Source organism: Gadus chalcogrammus, chromosome 4 (assembly GCF_026213295.1).
Source record: "Gadus chalcogrammus isolate NIFS_2021 chromosome 4, NIFS_Gcha_1.0, whole genome shotgun sequence".
In the NCBI taxonomy this organism is placed as follows: Eukaryota; Metazoa; Chordata; class Actinopteri; order Gadiformes; family Gadidae; genus Gadus; species Gadus chalcogrammus.
The window spans coordinates 13884499-13909808 of NC_079415.1; the positions used below are offsets into that span (position 1 = coordinate 13884499).

The following is a 25310-nucleotide window of genomic DNA, read 5'->3' on the forward strand; positions in this document are numbered from 1 at the left end:
AAACATAGCAAGGGGTTAGGGAAGAAAGAACAAGGAATGGGAACTATTTACACTCAACACGCAACATAATTCTGATCCTGAACAATAACTTCATTATCATTAATTATTTAGTACAAGTATTTCTATACGATCAACAAACCTTAACATGGAATAAGTTTCTATATTTCAAGTAAAATATAAACAAACAAATCCTCTGTAGGCCCTGGAGAGAGAAGCTTAATGTGTGTTCTCGGAGGCAGCGAGGTTCAGACATTCCAGGAGGTAAATCCACTGGATCCCAATTACAGCGCCGAGCCCTTTACCCCACTTAGTGACCTAACTCCATTACTCACTAATCAGCGGCCAGCTGCACTGGGCAGGCCGCGACCCTTGGCATTCAGGGTCAGCGCGCCCTGTTATCAAATACACACTCATACGCGTTCACCCCTAGACGTATTCTACATGATAGTGGCTCTGAAAAAGTAAATGAAACAATGGTCTGTGTTTAAGGGAAATACTTTGAGCAATCAAAGTTGGCCTGGCATATCTGCAACGCAAACCCACAATGAGAAGGTCGATACACATTGAGATGGGTAGACTAATGGAACTGCTGAGAAACAAGTATTGTATAATATATATATATATATATATATATATATATATATATAACCTCTCCAGCACACGGGCTCCCATTGGTGAAGAGGATCAGGAGCTTTGGTACTAGCCTATAGCCTCAAGTTGAGTCTGCTGCTTGTCTCCAGCTGTACTCGTGGGAGAAACTATATGCAGCCTCTATTGTTTGAATAAGTCTTCTTTTCTGCAGTACAAGGAAATGAAGTAAGTTTGAAACATGCAGTTTCACAACGAGCAAGGAAGGAAGCTTCTGCAACTTTCAATAGTGAATCACATTTCTATGTTGGTAATCCATACATACTCCGTCCTCCATCCATACTCAGCATTCTTTGGTATTATCCTGCTATCGGCTACTACTTGATAGTAGCCGTGTTGACATGTTGATGCTGCTTACTATGTGGGTTCTGGGTATCAGCGATGGCCATTCACTATTATAATCATTAACACACAAGTCGGGTCCCAGCAAACATACATATATGTATGTATGTACTGTATGTACTGTTTGTATGTTTATGTTTATGTCATGCAATAGCATGAAGCTTTGTAAACTGTATATAAGTGAGTACACAAGGTATCAAGTTACCAACCCAACTCTTGTACTGACATATAGCTCAACAAAGACAACATACTACTTTTGCCACTGCTATTCTGTATGTTGCGGAAGGGTGGGAGGGACACTTGGTAAAACTCTCTCTCTCTCCCTCCCTCTCACGAAAGTTGAGGTATCTGCAACAACCACCATAAAACAGCCCTAGCATTTGTGTTGAGCATTCATTTACTGTTGAAGTATCATTGGATGCCTGTGTAGGTGTGTGTGTCTGCGTTTGTTCATGTGTGCATAGATGTGTTTATTGAGTGTGTGTTAGTTTGTTTGAGAATGTGTGCATATGTATTTGATAGTGTGCGTTAGTTAGTGTATGTGTGTTTTAGTGTGTGTGTGTGTGTGTGTGTGTGTGTGTGTGTGTGTGTGTGTTTGTGTGTGTGTATGAGATTGTGTGTGTGTTAGTATCTTAGTTTCTTGTGTGTGTGTGTTAGTGTGTATGTGTGCTAGAGTTTTAGTTTGTGTGTGTGTGCGTTGGTGTGTGTTAGTGTTTTAGTTTGTGTGTGTGTGTGCATGTGTGTGTGTTTGTGTGTGTGAACAACGTAAGGACCTGGCCGAAACCTGATTTCTCCATCCCTTCCCATCGCAGCTGTGATCATCAACAGAGCTGCTCGCCTGCAGGGAACCAGTTTATACAATTAGCTTAGCTTAGCTTGACTACGGTGGCAAGAGTTCAGAAGGTGACGCCTCGTTTATTTACTGCTCGTTTATTATTTACTCAGTGAAGACACAAAATGACATGTGTCAATGATTGAGGGGCTAATAAGGACATTGGAAGGATACGTGTTGATGTGTGTGTGTGTGTGTGTGTGTGTGTGTGTGTGTGTGTGTGTGTGTGTGTGTGTGTGTGTGTGTGTGTGTGTGTGTGTGTGTGTACGTGTGTTAGTGGTTACACAGGTCCTGATAATGACAATCCTTCATGAGCTTCTTAGAACTGGGTTGGACCACCACAGAAGAAGGAACCAAATATGTTCTCAGATTCAACCTGCTTTGTTTTGGATCCTTTTTTATGTATGCAGACTCGGATATTTAAACCATATAAACTTCCAAAAACGGAAACAGTCCAAATCTACCTCATGCTATCCCATCATTGGCTCAATGCTAGCAGATAGCTGCGTTCTAGCCTCTGCTTAGATGCGGCCTCCTCTGAGGGACTCTGCAGTCACCCTGCTGCCGTCCTCCAGTGACTTCGCATTAGTCGGCGGGGGCCTACCTTAATGCTGCGCTAAGCCTCACTGGAAACAGTAGCTGGTCTGGGTGCAGGACCAGCACTAAACCCTTCTCAGACAGGGCATTAAGGCCCTCTGTCGGACCACAAGCCATTGTGTCACGGCCGCTTAGCCGTGACCCCGGCTCCTGAGGACAAGAGGGGATCCCCTCCTCAGTGGGACTAGATCAGTACTCCTCTTTTTCTCTTGGTTAGAGAGGTAGATGAAACATTACCGGTGGCCAGTGTTCCAACACATTCCTTACAGTTGGGAAATCATTAGAGTCCTAAATCCCAAGCATTACCAGGCAGGTATCTGCACCATATGCAACTTTTGACACAATTATTTTTGAAAATTGTGTCTGGGGAACCAGGATGCGTCTGAAGAAACGGAACTTGATCTTTGAGGAACTTGAAGAATCTGTGAAATGTGCTGAAAGTTGTTCTGGACGAGTGATGCACATTCCCATCACGTTCTTACCCACCGTGAGACCGGTTTTCACATACTGGTCACCTTCACGTTACAATACCTAAATGTTGATCCGGTAAAGCGATACGGTAGTGGGGCCTGGCCTTACTCAGCTTGTGGAAAAGAGGAAATAGGACTTGTTGACTTTTCGGTTGAGAGAGGGGACAAAGAGTGCTATGAGCTCAAAAGGGGCGGAGCCGCGTGCCGAATGTTCTAGAATCCAACCTCAGCCTCACTCGACCACATCTCAGAGCCAAAACGAGCCTGTGCCAGTAAATGGGTCATGGTTTTGAAAAGTAGCTTAACTCGGGGCTTTAGATGCACAAACATCAGGTGTTCCCATGTAAACGACTGACTATACGTTGGCTATACTCTGGTGTAGGGTTGTTGAAAAGATAACATCGATGTGAAGTGTTTACATGTTGGATCCACTTCGAAGTAAGGTTTCTATAAATCATAAGGGGAAGAAAGCATATTTCTGCTGATGTCGTAATCTCATGATTAATGGGTTCCAATTACCGTGGATTATTTAATGTTATTAATAAGTAGGCTTGCGTTGATAACACTTCACGAAATAAGTATTGCCGTCACCCGCAATGAGCATATACAAGTTTAACTTTTCAGTTTTTTCACACTTAAAATAGAAACCACATTCAGACACCAATAGGTCTTATACCTTAACAAAATATTATCCTTTTATAGACATTCTAAATCCACTTTTGACATGACAACAATGAAATCAACCACCAGCAAAACAGTGCTGGTCCACAGCTTGTGTTGCGATGGCCCAGCTCACCAGCTCTGGCTGAGGCCCATTAAAACGCATTTGAACTCAAACCACGAGAAATCATATTATTTGACCATTTCCACGTAAAGAAGGGAGGGCTTTTTCCCCTTAGCGTTTCCCTGGTTGCATGAATGGCCGCCCTCTGTGGACTTGGAGCGTTCTGGCAGAAAGCTGCCATTGCAACATGAGATGCGAGGGCTGGAATGGGACTTGGCGGGTTCCCAAGTCACAGAATGTACTTGTACCGCGTCCAAGCAGCCAAGGTTCAGCCACAGAGAGCTCCTCTCTCCGGTTCCACAGAGCCCAGAGTTGAGAGCTGTGGCAAAAGACTGTGTGGGGAGGAAGCTATGTTTTCACACCAATGTTTTATTGTTGCTCGTTGTTTATAGAGGTCTAGGATAGGGGACTTTTTTTTTATGAAGAGTTTTGAACTCAATGTTAACAACTTTTATCTTAGGCCTACTTGTGGCGGTGTGGCGTGATCATGTTTATATCTGTATCCCATATGTTTGGGTTATGGTTTCTTGTTGTCAGGGTGTGGCTAAAGTATTGTCTCAAACTGCAACAAAAGAGGATGATTATCTTTAAAAGAGCGAGGACACCCAATGTCACAGTGATGGTTTGAGTAAAAGGCACTTACTGATACAAATACTAATGCATAGAAGTAATCTATAGCTTGTACCTATTCAGAAAAGTGATAGTGATCGCTACGGTGAGCCCAATACATGCACCTTTATGGAGATTGTTATAAAGAACACAACAGAACTAACTTGAGCTTTGGAATCTACAAGTGGACATGGAGAAAAAATAAAAGGTATTCATTATTGATCATTGCAATTTATTTGCAGTATTACGCAACATTAGAAGTATAAATATCGTTTTTTTACTATACAACATCTATGACATCCATAGAGCTTTCCTTGGGCAAAATACAAAACTCAAACACTTTATTGCACAGATCCTAAAAGAAAAGAAACACATTAAGCAATTTCATCTAATACTTTATCATCACAGAAAACAAGATAACAAAACAAATACAAAGCAAAAGGACAAATGCGTCAAAAGAACAACCTGACAGAAATCAAACTTCCACACGAATAAATGGTCTTGGTAAATAGCACAACAGAAAGTTACAGACTATCAGAAACGGCACATTTCTCTGTGACACGGAACATAGATTTGGCAAATGAACAATATACAAAATATACATATATGACTCTTTTGTAAACAAACATTGAATGTGCTTTGAGGATTTCGAAAGTCTAATTTGAGAGAGAGAACGGTGATGGCTGGGGAAGGGAGATTGCATTAAAAACTAACTTTTGAATAAATTTGAATTCATTAGGGTTTCGAAAGTGAGTGAAATTGTGATCAGATTTCTCAAACCTCCTCTCATGACGTTCCCCTCTAAGACTACCGGGGGAATACCATTAATAACATTAAGGTGCATGTGTTCTCCCAGAAGACATTAGTATACGTCTACGATACCTTACCCGAGTCAATGTCAGATTCCGACAAACCGCTCCTCTCTAAGGACACGTTTTGTGTGGTTTGAGTTTGCATTAGTGGTTATATAGTCCTTTACATAAACTCTATATTTATTCGTCAAGGATAAGGTCATCTTTCTCATCACCGACATATAGGTAGACAAAACTATTGATTTTATATAGCCAGCACAACAGAGCAAATACTGCATAACATAGAGAACTAGGCTACCTTCTGGGGGACATTTAGGGTTGGTAATTTAAAGGCATCTACCGTGTATCGGATGTGTGCATGTGACTGAGTGTTGAAAGAGCTGAGCGCGGGAGATGTGACTGCACCCCCCTCGGTATAGTACTAAGCATCATGAAAGTAAGATGGCCTTTTGCTATACACCGTCTATGTTCGTTTCTAATATTTGCCTAGATGAAGCTGTAAGCCAACTGTTGCACAGTGATATACTTTTTATTAGAAACACTAAACCAATCCAGAATCCATTTTTATTAAACCGCAGCTCCAAACGTTAATCTTTTGCAAACTGGACTCTGTGTCCGTGTCTACTTTACCGTGATTTCCAACACACCACACCCAAACGTGCTCGCACATAAACACCCAGTCGTAGGGAGCCACCCTGAACACTTCAAAGTATGGCAGGTTCTCCTTGCAAAGCTACTCTGCCCAGTGTGTCTCTGTGTTTGTTCAGCTTTGCTTCACACCTCGTGTGACGTTTTTCTACGCCACACACAAACACAGACCGCTCCCTAGAAACACAGTAAGTCAGTTCACCAACATTATGGCATCATTAATAAAACATTCTTCGTTAACGCGACCCTCACAGTTTTGCTAATTTATGCTACGTTAAGAAAAGCCCAGATGCCCGACCGCGCCACATTTCCTCACTTTTCAAGTAAAATTTTTTAAAACAAGTTCTACGTGAGGATGTCTTACGGACGGGATACACGTTACGCTAGCTTAAGTTAGAACACCAACATGTGATCGCAAATATCTACACATCATAATAGAAACACCCACGTCCCGGTTCTTACTGTATATTTACAACATATTGCATAAAAATCAATCCCTTTCTTTACATATACACGTGTGGGTGAGTGGAATGTAGCTAGCGCTCAACCTGTTGAGAACGCCACCGTTTTAACGTCTGTACGCCCTTGTCACAAACCGCTGTTTCTAGAAACAAAAAAGAGGGCTGTTTTTTAAGCGTTCCACGCAGAAGGACGGGACATAGTGCATTTTCTTTTTTGAGTACGAACGACTCGAAACTAACTGCCAACTGTCCGACTAGGAACTCTAAAAATAAACACTGATATACTGAGTAAATTTCTTGAGTGATAATAGTGGAGTCGGTTCTGACTGGTTATTGTAGTGCCTTATTAGTGTCCCCTCACCTTTCAGGTGCCCAGAGCTGTGACATAAGAATGCAATTCAAAAATCAAATATGGCACTGATCTTACAGTACGAGCTTCATCCAACTCCCCTGTCGTCCCTGACTTGCGGATTGCACAATGCATTCGGCTATCAAAAATAATACATCTCAAAACATTGGCTGAACACATTTGTTTTTTTACTAATTTCTTCCAAAAATGTGTTAGCAATCCATTGCCTACATTCAGTCTTATGGACATTTTCAGTGTTTTCATAGGTTTTCGTATCAAGTACACACTTTCTGAGCAATGCAGTTGTTGTGCTCATGTTGAATCACACACACGCGCACACAATGACACACACCCTGACACACACACACACACACACACACACACACACACACATACAAACCCACTCACACACACAGCAACAGCTTCTCCGGTCTTCAAAACAAGAATAAAAGGCATGATAATGTAGTGGCAAAATATTTGAAACCTTTTTTTTGTTCCTCACCAAAGTTCTGCATGATGTGCTGCCAAGTAACGATTCACTTCTTCCTCGGTGAGTCTTTTCGCTGCTTGCACCTACCAGTGTCTTTGTCAGCCCCCGAACCACTCTCTTCCACGACAACCGCCCCCCCACTGGACGCCTCTTTCCTCTGCGCAGCCACACCCTCCTGACCCATCTCCTTCTTCTTCCGCTCCGCCTGCTCCTTGCGGTGATGAGAGGACGTCAGTTTATCAGAGGGTGTGGCCCTGGAGTCCAGCGCTGCACCGGGCCTGAACCCCAGGACATCTGTACCCTGCCGCTCCTTGTGAGCGTCCGCTTTGAGCCCACTCGTTCCTGGACCCTCCTTGGAGGCCTTTTGCTCAGGCTCCGGATCGCGGCAAACCCTGCCCGAGCAGGCCCCACCGTTGGGCGTCTCTTTCTTTGACGCAGGCCCTTGAGGTGATAGTGGTGCTGGTGCTGGTTGTGGAGGAGTGGGGGATGGGGGGATGCTTGGCTGAGGCATGAGATCCTCCTTGAGATGCTGTGGAATCTTTTGTGGCACAGAAGGAGCAGGCCTGATGTCCTTTAAGCTTGCGTCCTTATCTTTGCAGACCGTAACTGGAGGTCTGATTGAGGCGTCTTTACGCCTGGCTTCTTGGCCTTGTTTGGTGGTGGTCGTCGTTGTGGTCGTGGTGGTTTGTTTCATGGTCGTGGTGGTTTGTTTCGTGATGGGACCTACAGGGGTCTTCATGGGGAAGGAGGAGCTTCCAGGTTTGGAAGGAGGAGGGCTTTTTTGCTTTGAGTCTGTGTTTTCTTTAACATTATGACCAGAGGTTATCGGAACACTTTTGGGCGGGCTTTCTTGTAATTTCGTATACGTGCTTGTTTTTGTGACAACAGAAGACGTTCTTCCGTTCATACCGGCGGTTTGTCGGACCACATCTTTGTTTCTCGAATCCGCGGAAGGTCCCGTTGACAGCCGGGAGGTTTCCTTCTTAGAAGCATTGCTCGCATTAGTCGGGGAAACAGAGTGTGGGGTTTCCAGACAGCCCTTGGAGCTGCTAGTGTTGATACCATCCCTCTCCGATGTCTTTTTCTCCCTCTCCACCTTCTGGACGGTCTGAGCCAGGGGAAGACGGTCAGCTCCTTGCTTACCTCTCCGGCACAGAACCTTTTCATCTCCTGTTGCAACGTCTGTTGGTTGTCTTTGTTTCCCTGTAGTGGATATGTATGTTTCCTTGCAGTCTACCTCAGCCTTTTGTTTTTTCAGAGGGGTGCTTTCCTCGGGTGCTTTGGTAGGTGCATTTACCAGGGCAGCTTTTGAGGACGGTGTCCTCTCAGGAGCTACCTTCTCCCCATCAGAACTCCTCATACCCTTTGGTGTTGTTGGAGGATCTTTGTTCTGCTTACCTTTGCCAACCCCTACTGCACTTGATGTGCTTGGCTGGACAAAGGCCCCCTTCTTTTGATCAGTGATCGGCGTGGATTTTGTGAGTTCAGTGAGTGATGCCAAGGAGTCGACTGCACCTTTAAAAACCACCTCACTTAACGCAGGACGTGAGTGTGCCTCTTCGGGAGATTTAATCCTTTCCACTGGGGCTATAAGTGCGCTAGTTGTAGGCCTACCCACTTCTAGTGGTTGCCTTTGAAGCTGTAAATTCTCTTTGCTCACTGCTGACAAATTGCTGGGCTCCTCCTGGGACTTTGAGCCACAGGTTTTGTCGTCTTTTTCGGAAGGGGTCGATAGCTTATGAAGGGAATCTTGCTCTTGTTTGTCTTTAGTAGGACTATGGAACAGAAGTTGCTGCAGGGAAAGGTGTTGGGAATCCTCAAGGATGTATTGCACTGTCACACGGGTCTCTTGCAGACTTCCTTGACAAACGGAAACGGTGGAGGTCTGTGGCGTGGGTCGTTTTTTGTGGCTAAGAGGCTGAGGTGTCTTCAAAACAGCATGGGCTAAAGTCGGAGCTCCGTCATCTACCTTGGAGGAGTTTTTTGTACCAGTCGATGTTGTCAGGTTCTGCTGTTCAACTTCGTCCTCTTGGTCTTCGTTGCTGACCTCTCGTATGGACGGGGATTTTCCACAGGCAGAGAAGTGTGAGCTGTGACGAGAGCTTCTGTGTTCATGGGCCAGTGATGAACTTGGCTTCGTGCCTGTTCGGCTCTCTTGTTTACAACCAACAAGTGCGGCCTCCACTTTGCATGTAGGACTCTTCAAAGATTCACTGCTTAATTCCTGTGGTTGTTCTCCACAACCGCTGCATTCTGACATTGTGGTACTTGTTGTTGTACATGGCGGCTGCTCCACAGAGAAAGCAGGTCTATCTAGAGACAAAACAGGCCCAGGGCTGCTGGCACAAGCAAGCGGGCTCTTCGGCTTCTCTGCAAGTAGTTTCAGCTGGGGGCTGGATAGTGGCCTTTGGGAGGATATTGTGAGACTTGAAGATTGACTTCCATTCTCCGTCAGTTTGGACAGACAGGTCTCGGTTTTTGAGAGTCTAGGGCCCGAGAGCAAGCCGATGTCCAGGGTGCCCTCCAGGGGTTTGAGGGAAGAAACAAGACGCCCTTCCAGTTTGTATTCTGAGGAAGTCTTTCTGAGCGGACCTTCTGACGAGGAGATGAGCTGGAGCTTCTCCACGGCACTTTCCCCTCGTCCACAGAAGAGCTTAGGGGCCAGGCCTTCAGGGTTGGAGTGACCCAGTCCACCCTTCAGGTGGTCATGACACATGGCAGAGTCCAGCTGAAGACTTTTGGACCGGGTCGTGGCAAAGTGTAGGCCCTCGTGCATGCCAGGGGACAGTCGACACACGCAGTCCTCACGCTCCTCAAAAGACAACCTCTTCCTGGTGAAATCTATGTTGGGCACTTTGAAGTCCAGCCTGTCTGGCTTCAGCATGTCCTTACCCTGTCGAGACGAGAGCTGCCAGTCTGGGTGAATGGAGCACAGGGGTGAACGGAGGACCCCATCGTTCTCAAGACCTACACCACCGGACGCATCTGCATTTCCCTCGCAGACGCGCGGCGTGTTGAGCTTCTTATACAGGACGTCTTTGGTGGTGCTGGCGGCTTTTGGTTCTAGGAAGCTACCGTCGGCGCCTCTCTGAGACCTGCTCGGACCTTTGTCGCAGTCATCTCCACAAGGGGACGAGGAAGAGTCGTACTCTCGCAGGGCATCCTGCTTTTGTAAGGACTCTCTCCTCTCCGACCAGTCCTGTCTCTTCATCACCACCTTGGCCTTGAGCTTATCTTTGTCCAGCTCCTCCAGGGACTCCTGCCGGCCCACCTTGCGTGCGACGGCCCTCTTCAGGCACCCCTGCTCGGCGGGGCGGACGCGGTTGACGGCCATGGGTTCGCAGGGCGTCTCCTCGACGCTGTGCAAGCTAAGGTAATCCCTGTCGCCGCACCTCAACTCCTCATCCTGCACCTCCTCCTGGGTCACCTCCAGGCTGAGCTTACGGGTGCAGAGGTGTTTCTTATCCCCCGTGTAGGACGGGGACAGCTTCTCCTCCGACTGCACCCGCTTCAGGAGCGGAGACCGCGGCGGCTCGGCACTCTTTGGGCGAACGATGTGGCGCACGATAGTCGGCGGGGAGTGGATCTTAGTGGGGTACGCTTGGTTAGACTTGGAGATGGCCACAGGGTGCCCCCCCAGGAGGGGAGAGGTGGATCGCTGAGGGGACGTGGGCTGAGGCGTGGGCGACGGCGTTCGCGCCAGAGGAGACAGAGGGATGCTGCCGGCCGACTTGCGGCGCCCCTGGCGGAGCCGCTGCCCCGTGATCTTAGGGGCGAGGCCGTGAAGGGAGCTGGGCCGGATGTGGCCAGAGCCTGCAGGGGAGTTGGGAGCGCTGGAGCTCGGGGAGCTACTCTGGGAGGAGTTACCAGCTGGAACACAAGACAACAAACCCGTCAAGGGAGGGACACCTAATCCTAAGGAATCCCGTGAGGAACACATTATCATTACTGTCATCCACGGTGGTTAGATCGTGCACTAGAGTCTGACTTGTCTCCACCTGATTGGTTGAAATCTGGTTTGGGGTGGAGGGCCCCAGTAGGGGAGTGAGGGGACAGGCTGTGCGAGGGAGACCCCGGGAGACTCTCACCGGAGGATAGAGAGTGGTTGAGAGACGAGAAGCTGCGGCTGGTGTGCAGCAGCGGGGAGGGCTGCATGGCGAAGCGCCTGAACAGCGAACGCCGACTAGAGTCAATAAGGGAAGGGCGGACAACACAGCAGAGAAAACAGAACATTTAGTTTCGGGATAAAGAACACACGGGTAGAACCTATACCTTATTCTCTTATCTACCATAAGCATGGGTAGTTGTATTAGAGAAACTGCTACACACTTTTTCAAGTTTTGGTAGAGTGCATTTGAAAAAGGGATATGAATAATAAATATTTATTATACATTTTCATTTGGCAACTGAAGTTAGGTAATATGTTCTGAGAAATTATTAATTTGTACAGTAGGAACCCAAAAAGCTTGGCCTTTAAAATGCTAATGTTCTTTGTTCTAAGGATTGGAAAATAAATACCAAAGAATACTAACAAACATAAGCTAAAGGTATACTAAATTTGCACTGAATATTGTTAGTCAGTATTGACATATAACATATTACACTTGGCAACACAGGGCTGAGATGGATTCATCACCAGCTACCCCTGGTGGTTGGTTTATTGCAAAACAATGGGGGAAACACCCAGGTCTACTATATTGATACGACTATACATTTAGACTTGCCTTTCTTGGGTCCTCTCCTTCTTAGGTTTCTTGGTGCATCGGACCATCTTGCTCTTGTAGCTGTTGCGTCTGGCAGGCCCCATTTTAATGGAGGTATTCTCAAAGGGTGTCGTGGTGATGGTTACCTTACTGCCGCTCTGAAAATGTTGAACAAATAGATATAATAAGATATAAAGTATACAAATCGATAACAATTAACTATAGATTTAACTGAGCGTATCTATATGAATATATCATACCCATCATGTGTAAAGTACAGGCGCTCTCTTACCTTGAGGAGCAGTTCCACCACGTCTGTGTGGACCAGGCCGTGGACGGCCTCTCCGTTCACATGGGTGATGAGGTCTCCAGCCTTCAGGCCGGCCTTCTGAGCAGCCCCACCGTCCTCCACGTTCTGGAGGAACAGAGATGCAGAAATAAGCTCAATATTCCTACATGAAGACATTATTTTGAGTTCTGCCTGAGTATTAGGTTAACGGGAGCAGGATATTGATGTGTTCAACTCAAACCCAGGTTCAATCCCTTCTGTCGGCGGGCCACAAGCAGGCATCCCTTGAGAGAGATACCTATCCTCCTACCTGGTCCAGTCCTTCATCGTACCTCTATCTGAATTCACCCTGATACGGATAAAGGCATAGGCTGAACAAGGTCTTAAGAATAGGTGAGAGAGAGAGGTCAGAGCGAGGGAGCGAGGTCTGAGCCAGAGAGCGAGAGGTCAGAGCGAGAGAGAGAGAAAGGTCAGAGCGAGAGAGCGAGGTCAGAGCCAAAGAGCGAGAGGTCAGAGCGAGAGAAAGAGAGAGAGAGGTCAGAGCGAGAGAAAGAGAGAGAGAGGTCAGAGCGAGAGAAGTCAGAGTGGGAGATCAGAGAGGTCAGAGCAAAAGATCAAAAGGTCAGATCGAGAGCGAGAGAGATCAGAGAGGTCAGCTCGAGAGCGAGTGAGATCAGAGAGATCAGAGCGAGAGATCAGAGAGAGGTCAGAGCATGCGAGAGGAGAAAACCAGACTAAAGACCAGGTGAAGAGGCGGCTCTAGAGGCGTCCGTACCCAGACCATGTGGTAGACGGTGTAGACGTCTCCGTCGCAGGCGTACACCCGGATGGCCCGCAGCGTGAAGCCAAACTTCTTCCCGCGGCTGTGGATGACGACGGGCTGGCGAGCGCCCAGCCCCCCCTGGAGAGAGGAGTCCCGGCTGGGGGAGGAGTCCCGGGACGAGGGGTCCGAGGACAGGGAGTAGGGGGACAGGGGGCTGGCCAGCGGAGACATCCCGAAGATGTCTGGGAGGGGGAGAGACAAGATGGCCACTTAACATGCATCCCTGAAGGGGGACTGGGACCACTGGTATTGATGAACACAACGTGTTTTAAGATCCAGCAGAGAAATATGGAACAAAACAAAAAAGGTCTTTAGGACCAACATGATCCGTTGTTATATATGATACTTCTTTGGATTGTATTTGATTTTATAGTATCTGGAAAGCACTTTGTGCCCAAGTTTGAAAAGTGCTTCACAAATAAAGATCATTATTCATTCATCTATTATTCTTATTATTGTCATGACAAGGAAGGATAGTGATATCTTTTGACACGCGGCACATTTTACATGGAAGGGCTTTACGACCATCTGAAAAACCTGGGGGTGGATGCCAGGTCCTAGATGTCACTAGTCCGCCGCCCCACATAACCAGAACGTCGTCTTTGACTTAGTGTGTGGCTCTCATCGTGACTGGAAACCAGGCCAACCCACCCGACACCACCCTCTCACCCGACACCACCCTCTCACCCGACACCACCCCCTCACCCGACACCACCCTCTCACCCCGCACCACCCTCCCACCCGACACCACCCTCTCACCCGACACCACCCTCACCTGCCGACAACACCCTCCCACCCGACACCACCCTCCCACCTGACACCACCCTCACCCGACACCACCCTCACCCGACACCACACTCTCACCCGACACCACCCTCCCACCCTCACCCGACACCACCCTCCCACTCGACACCACCCTCTCACCCGACACCACCCTCCCACCCTCACCCGACACCACCCTCTCACCAGCCAGCACCCCGTCACCCTGGGCAACACTATTTTTAAAATAATATTTAAAATGATGGACTGATTTATGTAAACGGTAGCCCCTGTTGCACTCATCCTCACCCTGGAAGGAGGGACCCCCCGCTCTATTGTCTTGCCCTTTGGGGGTGCTGGGGTTATGGGGCGGGGCTCAGGCAGTGATAAGCTACGAGGCGGCGTTACCTCCAGGGATCAGCAGGGACAGGCCGCTAGCCGAGAGAGACTTGGTGATCTTGGGGAGCGGGGACCTCTCCCCGGAGCCGGCCGGGCCCTCGGGACGCAGGCTGGCGCCCTGCGTCTTCTGGAGGGAGGTGGTGGAGGGGGAGGTGGTGCAGAGGTCTGCGCTGGGTCCCACCGCCTCCCCTCTTGAGGTCGGCCGGGGGTCCAAGTGCTCCGAGAAACTCCCTGAGGATGACCCCACACACACACACACACACACACACACACACACACACACACACACACACACACACACACACACACACACACACACACACACACACACACACACACACACACACACACACACAAACTTAGAAAATTACCAAAAACGAACACATACCAAAGTATTGCAAAGAATTCCGACCCCCCCCCCCCAACATACCTGATATACCAGAAAACACCACTATAGAGATACAGAGACAGAGACCTATAGAGACACCACCCTACAGAGACACACCCCTGTACAGACACCCCTATAGAGACACCACTCTATAGAGACACCACCCTATAGAGACACCACCCTATAGACACCACCCTGTACAGACACCACCCTATAGAGACACCACCCTATAGACACCACCCTGTACAGACACCACCCTATAGACACCACCCTATAGAGACTCCACCCTATAGAGACAACACCCTGTAGAGACACCACCCTGTAGAGACCCCACCCTGTAGAGACTCCACCCTATAGACACTACCCTATAGACACCACCCTGTAGAGACACCACCCTATAGAGACACCACCCTATAGAGACACCACCCTGTAGAGACATCACCCTATAGAAACACCACCCTGTACAGACCCCCACCCAGTACAGACCCCCCCCAGTACAGACCCCCCCCTGTACAGACCCCCCCAGTACAGACCCCCCCCCCTGTACAGACCCCCCCCTGTCCAGACCCCCCCAGTATGTGGTTCTGATCCTCACCAGAGAGCGTGGCCCCGCTGTGGCTGCTCCCGGGCGTGGTGGGGTCGGGCCCGTCCCGGGGCAGCTCCCCGATGGAGAAGGAGGCCTTGCTGCCGGACGCCCCCAGCCCCGAGCTCTCCTCCCCCCCACTCTCCGCCGAGATGGAGAACTTGGGCAGCGAGGTGGAGCAGCGCTGGGGTCCCGGGGCCAGGGCCTCGGCGGGGTCCATGGAGTGGGACAGGGAGGGCCTGGCAGAGGGGGGAGGGGGTTAGTATGTCAGCCAAAAGAAGGACAAGGACCTGAAGTGGAAACAAAGGTAGCCTAGCTAGATATGCTGTCCAAGTACCATATATATATATATAAACGTATAACTTATTCAGAAACTTGGTGGGTGAGTCTCTATATACATAACAACATATATATACATACGACTGTACTGGATTTTTTTCCCCTGATAATAATAATATTACAAATGATACAACCTTCTTTATTGCTAATTAATTACCAGATAAGCTTTAGTATCAACTGCACGTAGAGAACGCTCCCTTCCTCTTTCCAGGTGAAAGGCGTTACGTGCAATAAGCGGTTGTGGAGCCAGAGCGATTGTAATCGTACATTTGCGGTTGAGACATTATTTTGAGTGATGGATGGCGAGCCGCCGGGAGAGAGAGTCCCCCGTTTGGTTTCGTTGTTGAACTTGTATCAAAAGCGATTGCGCTCCAGTTTAGCGGTTCACACCCTTCATAAACAGGGCTGACTGCACAGCGTGTGAGGACATCACCGCCTGGGGCTGCAATTATTGAGTCATTTAGCGAGCCTGGTATCTAGCCCTGCGGTATCTAGCCCTGCAGCATCCAGCCCTGCGGTGGGTCGGCGAGTGGGGCCTTAAGGAGGGAGTGGAGGCGGAGCCTACATCTCAGTGAAGTCTGGGGTCCAGCTGAGGGAGTCCAGGGTCAGCGGGCTGTCACTCTTCTTCTCCTCCTCCTCTTCCTCGTCCCCCTCCTCGCCCTTCTCCTCCAGCTGGCCCCGGGACAGGTCCAGGCTGCTGTACACCTGGTTACCGCACGCACGCACACACACGCACACGCACACACACACACACACACACACACACACACACACATTAATATAAACTTTCTGGGACTATTTGATAAATAAAACAATGCATAAAACTGGCTGATCATATTCGGAAAATTCGAATGGGTACAATGCAGTAAGTATGACGTACAGGTTTGTGTCAATGTTTATGAATGCAGTATTGCCGTAGACAACTACTGTGTTTACTCATTCACATATTAAGTATGTTTAAGAAGGATCACTGATTATATGTATTGATTTGTTTTTATTTGATGAAAAAATGTACCATAATACTACAATATGCATAATAGGTTATGCATATTGTTCAGTCGGCCAAGACATTTCATTTTGGTACAGCCATGGATTTTACCCTAAGGCTTTGACCAGCATGTATGTTAATTGCAGATGCACGAAAACTAATAAAGAAAGAACACAGTCCAGCATGTTTGATTCCTAAAACCGGTGTGATGTGTTCTCCTCTAGAAACATCTAGCCGTTAATGGAGTCCCCATCTGCATACTAATCCCTCTATTAAGAATATCAAACCAATATTAATCCAATACATGTCAACCAAATTAAACTCCTATTAGTATTCATCCCATGTTGCAATATACACTAAATCTACAGGGTGGCAATAGTTATGTTTACTTTATGCGTTCTGGATTTTTACAAATGAACTTCAATCATCATGTATCATGTAACATCATGTAAACTAATGCCTCTAGTTGTCCTTGCTCTTTGGCGGGCTAGGGTTAGGGGGTGTCATGAGATGCTGGCCTGTGAAGCTTTGATTGAGTGCCAAACTCATAAAACGGACCTCCTTTGAGGTCACTGCGTGACTTGCGATGGTAGAAACGGGAGCGGGGGCTACTGAGAAATGTTAGTATGCTGCTCTGCGAGTCTGTCGTCGCCATCTTCATAGAAAGCAGCGTCGAGGATTTCGTGGAAGAAGGGTGCACTGCAGTAAACAGGCATGCCCTTGTTCGGACTGTTTCTTTGCAAGCCTTATAAATATACAATATTGTTTTTGCAGAGTAGCAGGGTATTTAATCATTTTGTGTCAATTGTTTGCTATTCAATGGGAGCCAGGAGAAAATGTGTGCAGGGCCAAAGATGTGCCCTCCAACTGTAAGGGGGAATGAAACTTATGAAGGGTTTGTTCATCTTTTACCCCCCATGGGGAAAGGTGGACAGGTGAGGTCATGATATTTGCATTAGGAAGAGCTGTTGGTGACGCACTGTGTAGGGGTGTGCGTGTGCATGTGTGTGTGAGTAATAGAGCGAGAGATTATTATTTACTCACATATATTCAGACCATTACCTCATTATCTAATATTATAGTCCTCAGTTTTCTTTATAAATACATGCATAGAATTGAATGGATTTTAAACACATTAAAATGTGTTTTTGACGGTTATTATAAATGATCCTTTTTATCTCGTATCTTATCATACATTTTGGCAACGTATATAAGTTTCCCATGACACTGAAACCATTTGAGTGGGTGAGAGAGTGAGTGGGAGAGCGAGAGTGAGAGAGAGAGAAGGAGTGGGAGCGGGAGAGTGAGCGAGAGAACTAGAGAGAGTGAAGGCGGGGTGAAGGGTGGTACCCTGGACAAACCTTGGAGAACCTGTGGGAACAGGAGGAGAACTGCTGGAGCTCGACATTGAAGTCTTCCTCATTGGCATCCTCCTCCTCCGTCTCCAGGTGGTGGTAGCGATCCGAGCGGGCTGCAAACCAACACATTTTAATTCACACCAAAACCCCCCAAAGAACACACTTAGAGCTGAAAATGAGGCAAGGAACTGGAACAACAGGCCATGTGTAAATGAGATGACGTGTAGATGTGTAATGAGATGACACTCACTGTCGAAGTAGCTGGTGTCGTCCTCGGACTCAAGCTGCGGGATGAACTCGGCCTTCTGCCTCAGAAGGCTGTTCCAGTCCAGGTGGTGGAAGAACTGGTGATTCTTCACCTCACTGGCACCACCTACAGGTGGAGCAGGAGCACATACACAAGGCTGTGAGGACAGGGCTTATAGACGCTGCAGACACAGACAGTGCAAATACATGACAATTAAACACACTAGCAATGTCTTCTTAGTCTGTTCAACCAGGAATCATAAACCGGCGCAGTATTTTATTGTAGGCTCATTTTATGTTCTTGTTGTGTTGTTCAGATTGTGGTGATTGTGGTGTTTGATTTGATTGTTTGGAAGAATAACATTCGACAATATAGAAGGTATAAACGGGTAACATTCCTGGAATGAGTGCCTGCAATGAAAAAGTGTATTCTGGTTGTAGGAGGCCAATAGCGTCAAAACTATGTGTGTATCCACTTGCTGAATGACAGATTTTTCTCAGTAGGAATGTTTGATTTGGAATGAGTTGACAAAAATTATCAGATTCGTCTGGCTGATTAAACACTCTCTGCGTGACGCAGTACTGACCAACAGAGTTAGAGTTTAGCCACGGCAAAGTGGACTACGACACTAAAAAGGTAACAGGTGTGCATTGTAGCCTGAATTACCCATAATCCAATCGTCAAGGGCAACGTGATTTATCCAGTATTCCATCCAGTAAATATGAGGATTCAAATTTGACACGTTTTATTTATAGTCAAACGCCGACAGCATCAACAACAGCCAAGAAGTTGTCCGGACGAACGGACAAAAAGTTCCCTGGCTTCTAAAACGCGGCTAATAGGTAATTCATGGCTTTGCCTCAGAAGGTCTCACTAAAGCGTGGACGGTGTCAAACCCTCTCACTTCAATTTCCCAGGCTGCTGCGCGGGGGGTCAGGAGGCTAATAGACCCGGGGGGACGCCCGGCATCGGACCGGTGGCGTCTCATCGTGTCAGGGACGGGGACGGCCGGCACTCTGTCTCTCCCCTTGGTTTACCAACACGGCCGGAGGTCAGCATCGCCGGCGTAACCGTAAAACTAAATATGCAACGCAATTTCATGCGAGTGACCTTTTTGGATAAGTAGGGCGGTCGGCTGTGAATGTCAACCCTGGAGCGCTAAAAAGAGACGGTTCATGGCCGCCGCCGCCGTGGGGATGCCCACTGGGTGACGGAGGTGGAGTGAAGGTGGAGGAGGAAGGCGATGGGGGGGGCAAGGTCAGAGCCAGGGCAGGGGTATTAATATAATGGGAATGTAATTGCTTAGGGTGTAAAGAAAGGTGAGCAGTGTGTTGAGGTTCATGCTGACCCTGGCCCGCCCGTTCTCTGGGACACAGCGCTATGAACACCGACCGTCCCTCGCCGAGTGGAGGAACCCGACCACTGCCCGCTCAGCTGGCGGTCGTGTCGCTTATGTATGCTTTAATGTGCATCATCGTGTGTGTGTGTGTGTGTGTGTGTGTGTGTGTGTGTGTGTGTGTGTGTGTGTGTGTGTGTGTGTGTGTGTGTGTGTGTGTGTGTGTGTGTGTGTGTGTGTGTGTGTGTGTGTGTGTGTGTGTGTGTGCATGAGTCCGACATTGCATGTGGTTTTGTGTGCGCGTGGTTACACGTACTTGTGTACGTGTTTGTGTATATATGTGTGTGTATGCGTGTTTGTGTAGCCCAGTGGAAATTTTGAGTTTGTTTTCACGTTGTATTTACAATGCTATGATTTTTATGTTGTTTATTCTTAAGAGTTGTGAACTATATGGTTATCTTTACAAATTATATACTTTTCATAACATTACCGGAAAACTTTTGAATGGTAAAATGTTCTTAAGCTTCCTATTTATGTACTCTTCTGTCCTGGTGAGGGACATATTGAACATATGACATTTATTTTATGCGTGTGTATGAGGTACACACATGAGGTATCCTGCATTATTGCTGCTTTAAAGCAGACCTTCTGAAAGAGACGGCTCAGAGCTCGGTCAGGAAACCACTGCAGCAGTTACGCCTGGTTTCCTGTTTCGTTACGGACATACTCTACCGCACTTCTTTTACTAGTGCAGGCTGAGTTTGTGTTTTCTGTTCATATTCAATTACACGCTGACAATGCTTGCCTCCAGAAACATGATGGCTCGATAATAATACAAAGTGAAGAGAAAAAGAAAGGTCCTGTTCGGCCAGATTTGAGCCTCACTGCCATCGGTGAGACTAGTGTATACATGTACATGTGTGCATGTATGTATGGGGTGCCTGTACCTGTGCCCATCCTCTCCATGGGGTTCTGTCTAAGCAGCAGCGTGATGAGTTCCTGGGAGTCGGCTGGGGGGGTGTCCTCTCCAGTGGGCCAGTTGATCTCATCTGTTAAACCAACACACAAAACACACACAGACACACGCTTTAACAACATTGATCAATATTCAACTGAATAAGTCATATTCTATTAAGACAACCAACTACCTTGATGCGATTAGTTTTTGCATTATTCAGTGTTTTATCTTCCAAAGTCTATTGTTAGTTTCCAGATTTACATTTGAAATTCGATGTCGCACCAGGGTCCATTTTAAGACCCGAGCGATTCATTAGGGGCTGGGAAATCAGAGAAATCCAGAGATCCATGCAGTAAGTATTGGTTCATTTGCATTTAGGTTGTTTGTCTATGATAATAAAACGTAGAAGGTGTTAGACAATCAACAGATTGTCAGGATGACTTCATTATGCAGCCCATCTAATCATGTTTACCTGTTTCCAAACTACCCGGCTCCCTCATTTAAATACAATTAGTGTTTCGCCTGTAGGCCTAGCAGAATGTGTGTGGTGCGCATGTTCAATGTGTTTCATTAGTCAGTGCCAGTCCCACTGGTTTGCAGAAGCCTCTTTCACACATAGTTCCCGGTAAATCACTGAAATAACCTCCCAGGCAACACTAGTGATTTTCACTATTCACACATGCAGCCACGTTCTGGATCATTTCCATCTTGTGCTCTTTATTTTTTTATTTGAAGGTTTTATCCTTTATATTGTAGAGTAAGACAGGAAGGCACGGGGGAGAGAGGGGAAGACATGCAGCAAAGGAACCCGGGCAGGAATCGAAACCCGATCGCTGCGGTCAGGACCGGGTCTAATGGTACGACACTCTTCCCGGTGAACCAACGGGGCGACCCCCTTCTTGTGCTGTTTCACACACTGCATAGCAATGCCAGACTAGCTTGGCTAATGGACAGCCCAGCAGAGGGCAGTAATGCAACACTTGTGGATGCTAGCCGCCTTACAAATCGCTGACTGAGGGGACCCTTATTTCGGAATCCTTCCAGTTACCACCCATTCGTGAGAACAGGAGCTTGTTTGCTAACAAAAGAAGCCGTTTTGATATTGTTATCGAATCACAGGAAAAACATTATCACGTTGAGATAGACAGTCTCAGATTAACGATACGTCCTGAGTGGAGTCTTGTCATTGGTTCCCTCGCTCCACATGTGTCTTCCTGGAGACGATACAACCCTACATGTGTCTCTTTCGTCCATGTCCCTTTATGTGTCTCTTTGATGTCCCTGCATCCAATCCAACAACACAGCCCTACCCCCAGAGATCTGGAAATGTTACTCGGTCTTGAGCTGACATATTGATGGTGCAGATTCACCTGGAACATTAATTCCTGTTCCCATCGCACATGACCCCGGGCAGGAAATGTTCCTGAAAATTGCAGGGAGACTGCATGCGTGGCACGAATACTGCTTTGTTCTGTTGTGAGGACATTTCTAAAAGACTGATATGGATCATATGCATATGAAATGTCTTGAACATGTTATTATATTTTATAGCTAAAGCGTTTACAGGTAAGAAAATGCAATCCATTTGCACTTTATTTGAATTACAGGACCAATCCTGACAGATGTTTTTGACTACAGCAGAGTAACTCATTTGCTAATAATAGTCGATGTTATTTCTAAATATAACGTACCACCCTATTTTGTCATTTTGATTGTAAAACCAAAGAACCAAAGTTTAGCAGACAAACTGTTGAACCCACCGCTGATGACCTGTCCGAAGAGCTCCTCGGGGGTGTCCCCGAAGAAGGGCACGCAGCCCACCAAGAACTCGTACAGGATGATGCCCATGGCCCACCAGTCCACCGGCTTCCCATAGCCCTGTCTCAGGATCACCTCTGGGGCGATGTACTCTGGGGTCCCACACACCTGACACACACACAGACACACAGACACACAGACACACACACACACAATGAAACGTCAACAGAATGTAAGCTAAAAGCTATGAACAACAATAACAAACAAGTGGGTCGACAAGGCACAGATTTCGCTGACATCCCATATCCCGAGAGAACACAAAGGTTACCTGCTTGTCTGAGAATTCCCTGGCGTCCTTCTCGATGTGTCCTTCGTACAGGTTAGTGGTCATGTTCATCAGGCCCACCTTGGACAGCCCAAAGTCAGTCAGCTTGATGTGGCCCATGGAGGTGACCAGCAGACTGTGGAGCAGGAGACGCACCAGGGGAAACGCGGGGGAGGAGATTATCAACGAAAAAACAAAATGGTAAACCGCTATATCTATATCTATTCACAAATTCATCAGCATCATGCAGGTTATTCGATCAAACTTCAAATTATTATTTTTCTTTCATAAATTAGGAGGTCAGGTGGAGGCATCTGGTATCTTGGGTCAAGGGTGCCTACAGGTAGACTGCAGACATTCAGGGTTTGAACCTGGGAGCCAAACACCACAATGTGTGTGTGTGTGTGTGTGTGTGTGTGTGTGTGTGTGTGTGTGTGTGTGTGTGTGTGTGTGTGTGTGTGTGTGTGTGTGTGTGTGTGTGTGTGTGTGTGTGTGTGTGTGTGTGTGTGTGTGTGTGTGTGTAGGTGTGTGTCCCTCACTTGTCTGGTTTGAGGTCTCGGTGCACGATGCCGTAGTTGTGAAGGTACTCCAGGGCGAGCACCGTCTCGGCAAAGTACATCCTTGCCATGTCCACCGGCAGGGGTCCCATGTTCTTCAGCAGCGTGGCGCAGTCGCCTCCTGTTAGCGCCACACACACACACACACACACACACACACACACACACACACACACACACACACACACACACACACACACACACACACACACACACACACACACACACGCGCGCGCAAAAAAGACAGGCAAAAGGACAAACACACACAGAACATGTAAATGTCAGCAGCATAATGTCACAAACAAGAGGTCCTTGGGGGTTGGGGGCAGTAGAATTAAAACAGGAAGTAGAACCATCCAAAGGCAGCGTGGAGCGGGACTGACCTTCCACGTACTCCATCACCATGCAGAGGTGGCGGCGGGTCTGGAAGGAGCAGAACATGGACACCACGAAGGGGTTCTCGGCGAAGGTGAGGATGTCCCGCTCCACGAAGGCCTGCTGGATCTGGTTCCTCAGGATCAGGTTCTGCTTGTTGATCTTCTTCATGGCGAAGCGCTGCTTGGTCTCCTTGTGGCGGACCAGGTAGACGGCGCTGAGGGGGAGGACGGCAGTGTTTAGAGACGAGCGGCCATCTTGACCTTTGTCTCTAACCTTACCGATGCATCAATTTACGCTAACATCTAAAAAAAAACGTTTTCCTCAAAGCGAATGCAAGTTATTTACAATGCAGCTGAAACCAGAGTTTAGGCCTACTAAGACTAACTCACTAAAGGCCTACTCACTAAATATACACCGCCAAAGTGTCAAATTATTAGTCTTTCAATAACTAAACCCAAATTAAGAAATTCAAGTTGTCACTTATTCTTTTGGCCTTACAGATTAAGGGAGGTCAGGGGAACTATAGTTTTTCAAATGGTGCATTCTCTTTTGGATATATGTTTACATTTGTAATATATAATTTGAAACGGCAATTTGCCTTAATAAGTTAACAAAGATAAGGGTAATAAGTGAATGACCCTCCATTCGTAAACATTTCCAACGGTCTCCTGAACCCCAGCTTTGTTTGGGACAGGGAGTGAGCGCCAGTGGGGTCACATGACCCAAAGAGAGCGGTTCTCACCCATAGGCACCGTTGCTGATCAGCTTCATCATCTCAAAGTCCACCTCGCAGGGCTTACGCCTCGACCGCAGTGCCGCACTGATGCTCTGGGACTGTGAGCGAGACGTCATGGAAACACTCCAGTCATCCATCACACACATAGCGGACACACACATAGCATCGAATGGAAGAGAGGACTGCTTCACATCGAGCTGTTAAAAAAAGGCCTGCAACAAGAACTCTGTTAACCGGCCTGATTTACACTAATGTAAGTGTAAGTGTGAAACTATGTAAGTCAATGGCCCAAAGTTTCCGCGGATTAGATTTGATTGACACAGACCGCATATAAAGCCATACTCTCTTAGATCAGACAGTAAAGCGCAGAGTGGGCAGTTCCCCTTTAATGGCGACTTATTATACCACTAGGTGTGACTGTGATTAGCCATTACAAGCCGTTTTGAAAACATGCCTCTTCTGACATCACAAGTGGGCGTGTCAACCTAGATGTACGCTGGATAGATCAGTCCTCCAGCCTACCCAGTGGACTGTACGTTGACAAACGTTTCTCATCTATCTGTCATACATCTAGGTGGACATGCCCACTTATGATGTCAGAAGAGGCAGATCTTCAAAATGTCTTGTAATGGCTAATCCCACTCACACCTGGTGGTATAATAGGTCCCCTTTAAAGTGTCACCGGACTCATCAACCTCATCCACAGGTCAGTGGACTCACCTGGGACTCGTCGGACTCCGGCGTGTCTGCAATGCCGCTGTCGCAGCCCGTCATCTGAGCGATCTCTACAGCAGAACCAGAACAAAACCCCTGTCAGAGCATTGCCAAGGGGGGTGTGTGAGGGCAGAGCGACCTGCTGCCAGACGCCTTGCTAACATCTCCCTCTTCGCAGTCTTTAAGACGATTATAGAACACGCTGCAACACGGGTCAGATACGCTCCTCTGTTTCTCTGAGCACCTTTGGAAAACTACTTCTCTGAAATTGTTGACGATATTGGAGAATTTGATGATATGGTGTCCAAAAGATTGAACACTTGGCACATGCTCTACACCAAGTAGGCAAGATATCTTCATTAAAGAAAAAAAAAAGAATAAAGGATAAATTAGGGCCTGGGGACTTTGAACGATGCCGTTCACCGGATGGCTCCAATGTGCTGACTCCAAACCTCACGCGGAATTGAGAGTAAATGGAGTGGAAACGGTGAAACGGAAACATTAACACATGTTCAGCAGCCATTAAGAAAACCTCCCAGTCCAGAACAAATAACTCATTATGAAATGTCAAGACACACACACACACACACACACACACACACACACACACACACACACACACACACACAC

At 47.4% G+C, this 25310-nt stretch overlaps 1 protein-coding gene across 3 annotated transcripts in view; it reads right to left on the reverse strand.

Moving 5' to 3' along the window:
- Positions 1 to 2341: 2341 nt before the first annotated feature.
- The window catches only part of mast4 (microtubule associated serine/threonine kinase family member 4), a 70434-nt gene continuing 47465 nt past the window's right edge, over positions 2342 to 25310 (reverse strand). For 2 of the 3 annotated variants that reach the window (XM_056589444.1, XM_056589443.1), the window contains exons 13-29: positions 24687 to 24751; positions 23973 to 24064; positions 23236 to 23444; positions 22835 to 22973; positions 22299 to 22431; positions 21973 to 22138; positions 20202 to 20303; positions 17922 to 18044; positions 17675 to 17784; positions 15891 to 16030; positions 14999 to 15225; positions 14025 to 14246; positions 12810 to 13039; positions 12038 to 12160; positions 11767 to 11903; positions 11041 to 11225; positions 2342 to 10912 (exon numbers count right to left, since the gene is read on the reverse strand). In XM_056589444.1, the coding sequence (XP_056445419.1) occupies positions 7089 to 10912; positions 11041 to 11225; positions 11767 to 11903; positions 12038 to 12160; positions 12810 to 13039; positions 14025 to 14246; positions 14999 to 15225; positions 15891 to 16030; positions 17675 to 17784; positions 17922 to 18044; positions 20202 to 20303; positions 21973 to 22138; positions 22299 to 22431; positions 22835 to 22973; positions 23236 to 23444; positions 23973 to 24064; positions 24687 to 24751 (6227 nt within the window). In that variant the 3' untranslated portion in view covers positions 2342 to 7088. The remainder of the gene's footprint in view (positions 10913 to 11040; positions 11226 to 11766; positions 11904 to 12037; positions 12161 to 12809; positions 13040 to 14024; positions 14247 to 14998; positions 15226 to 15890; positions 16031 to 17674; positions 17785 to 17921; positions 18045 to 20201; positions 20304 to 21972; positions 22139 to 22298; positions 22432 to 22834; positions 22974 to 23235; positions 23445 to 23972; positions 24065 to 24686; positions 24752 to 25310) is intronic. The other variant, XM_056589445.1, reaches the window with a different exon arrangement.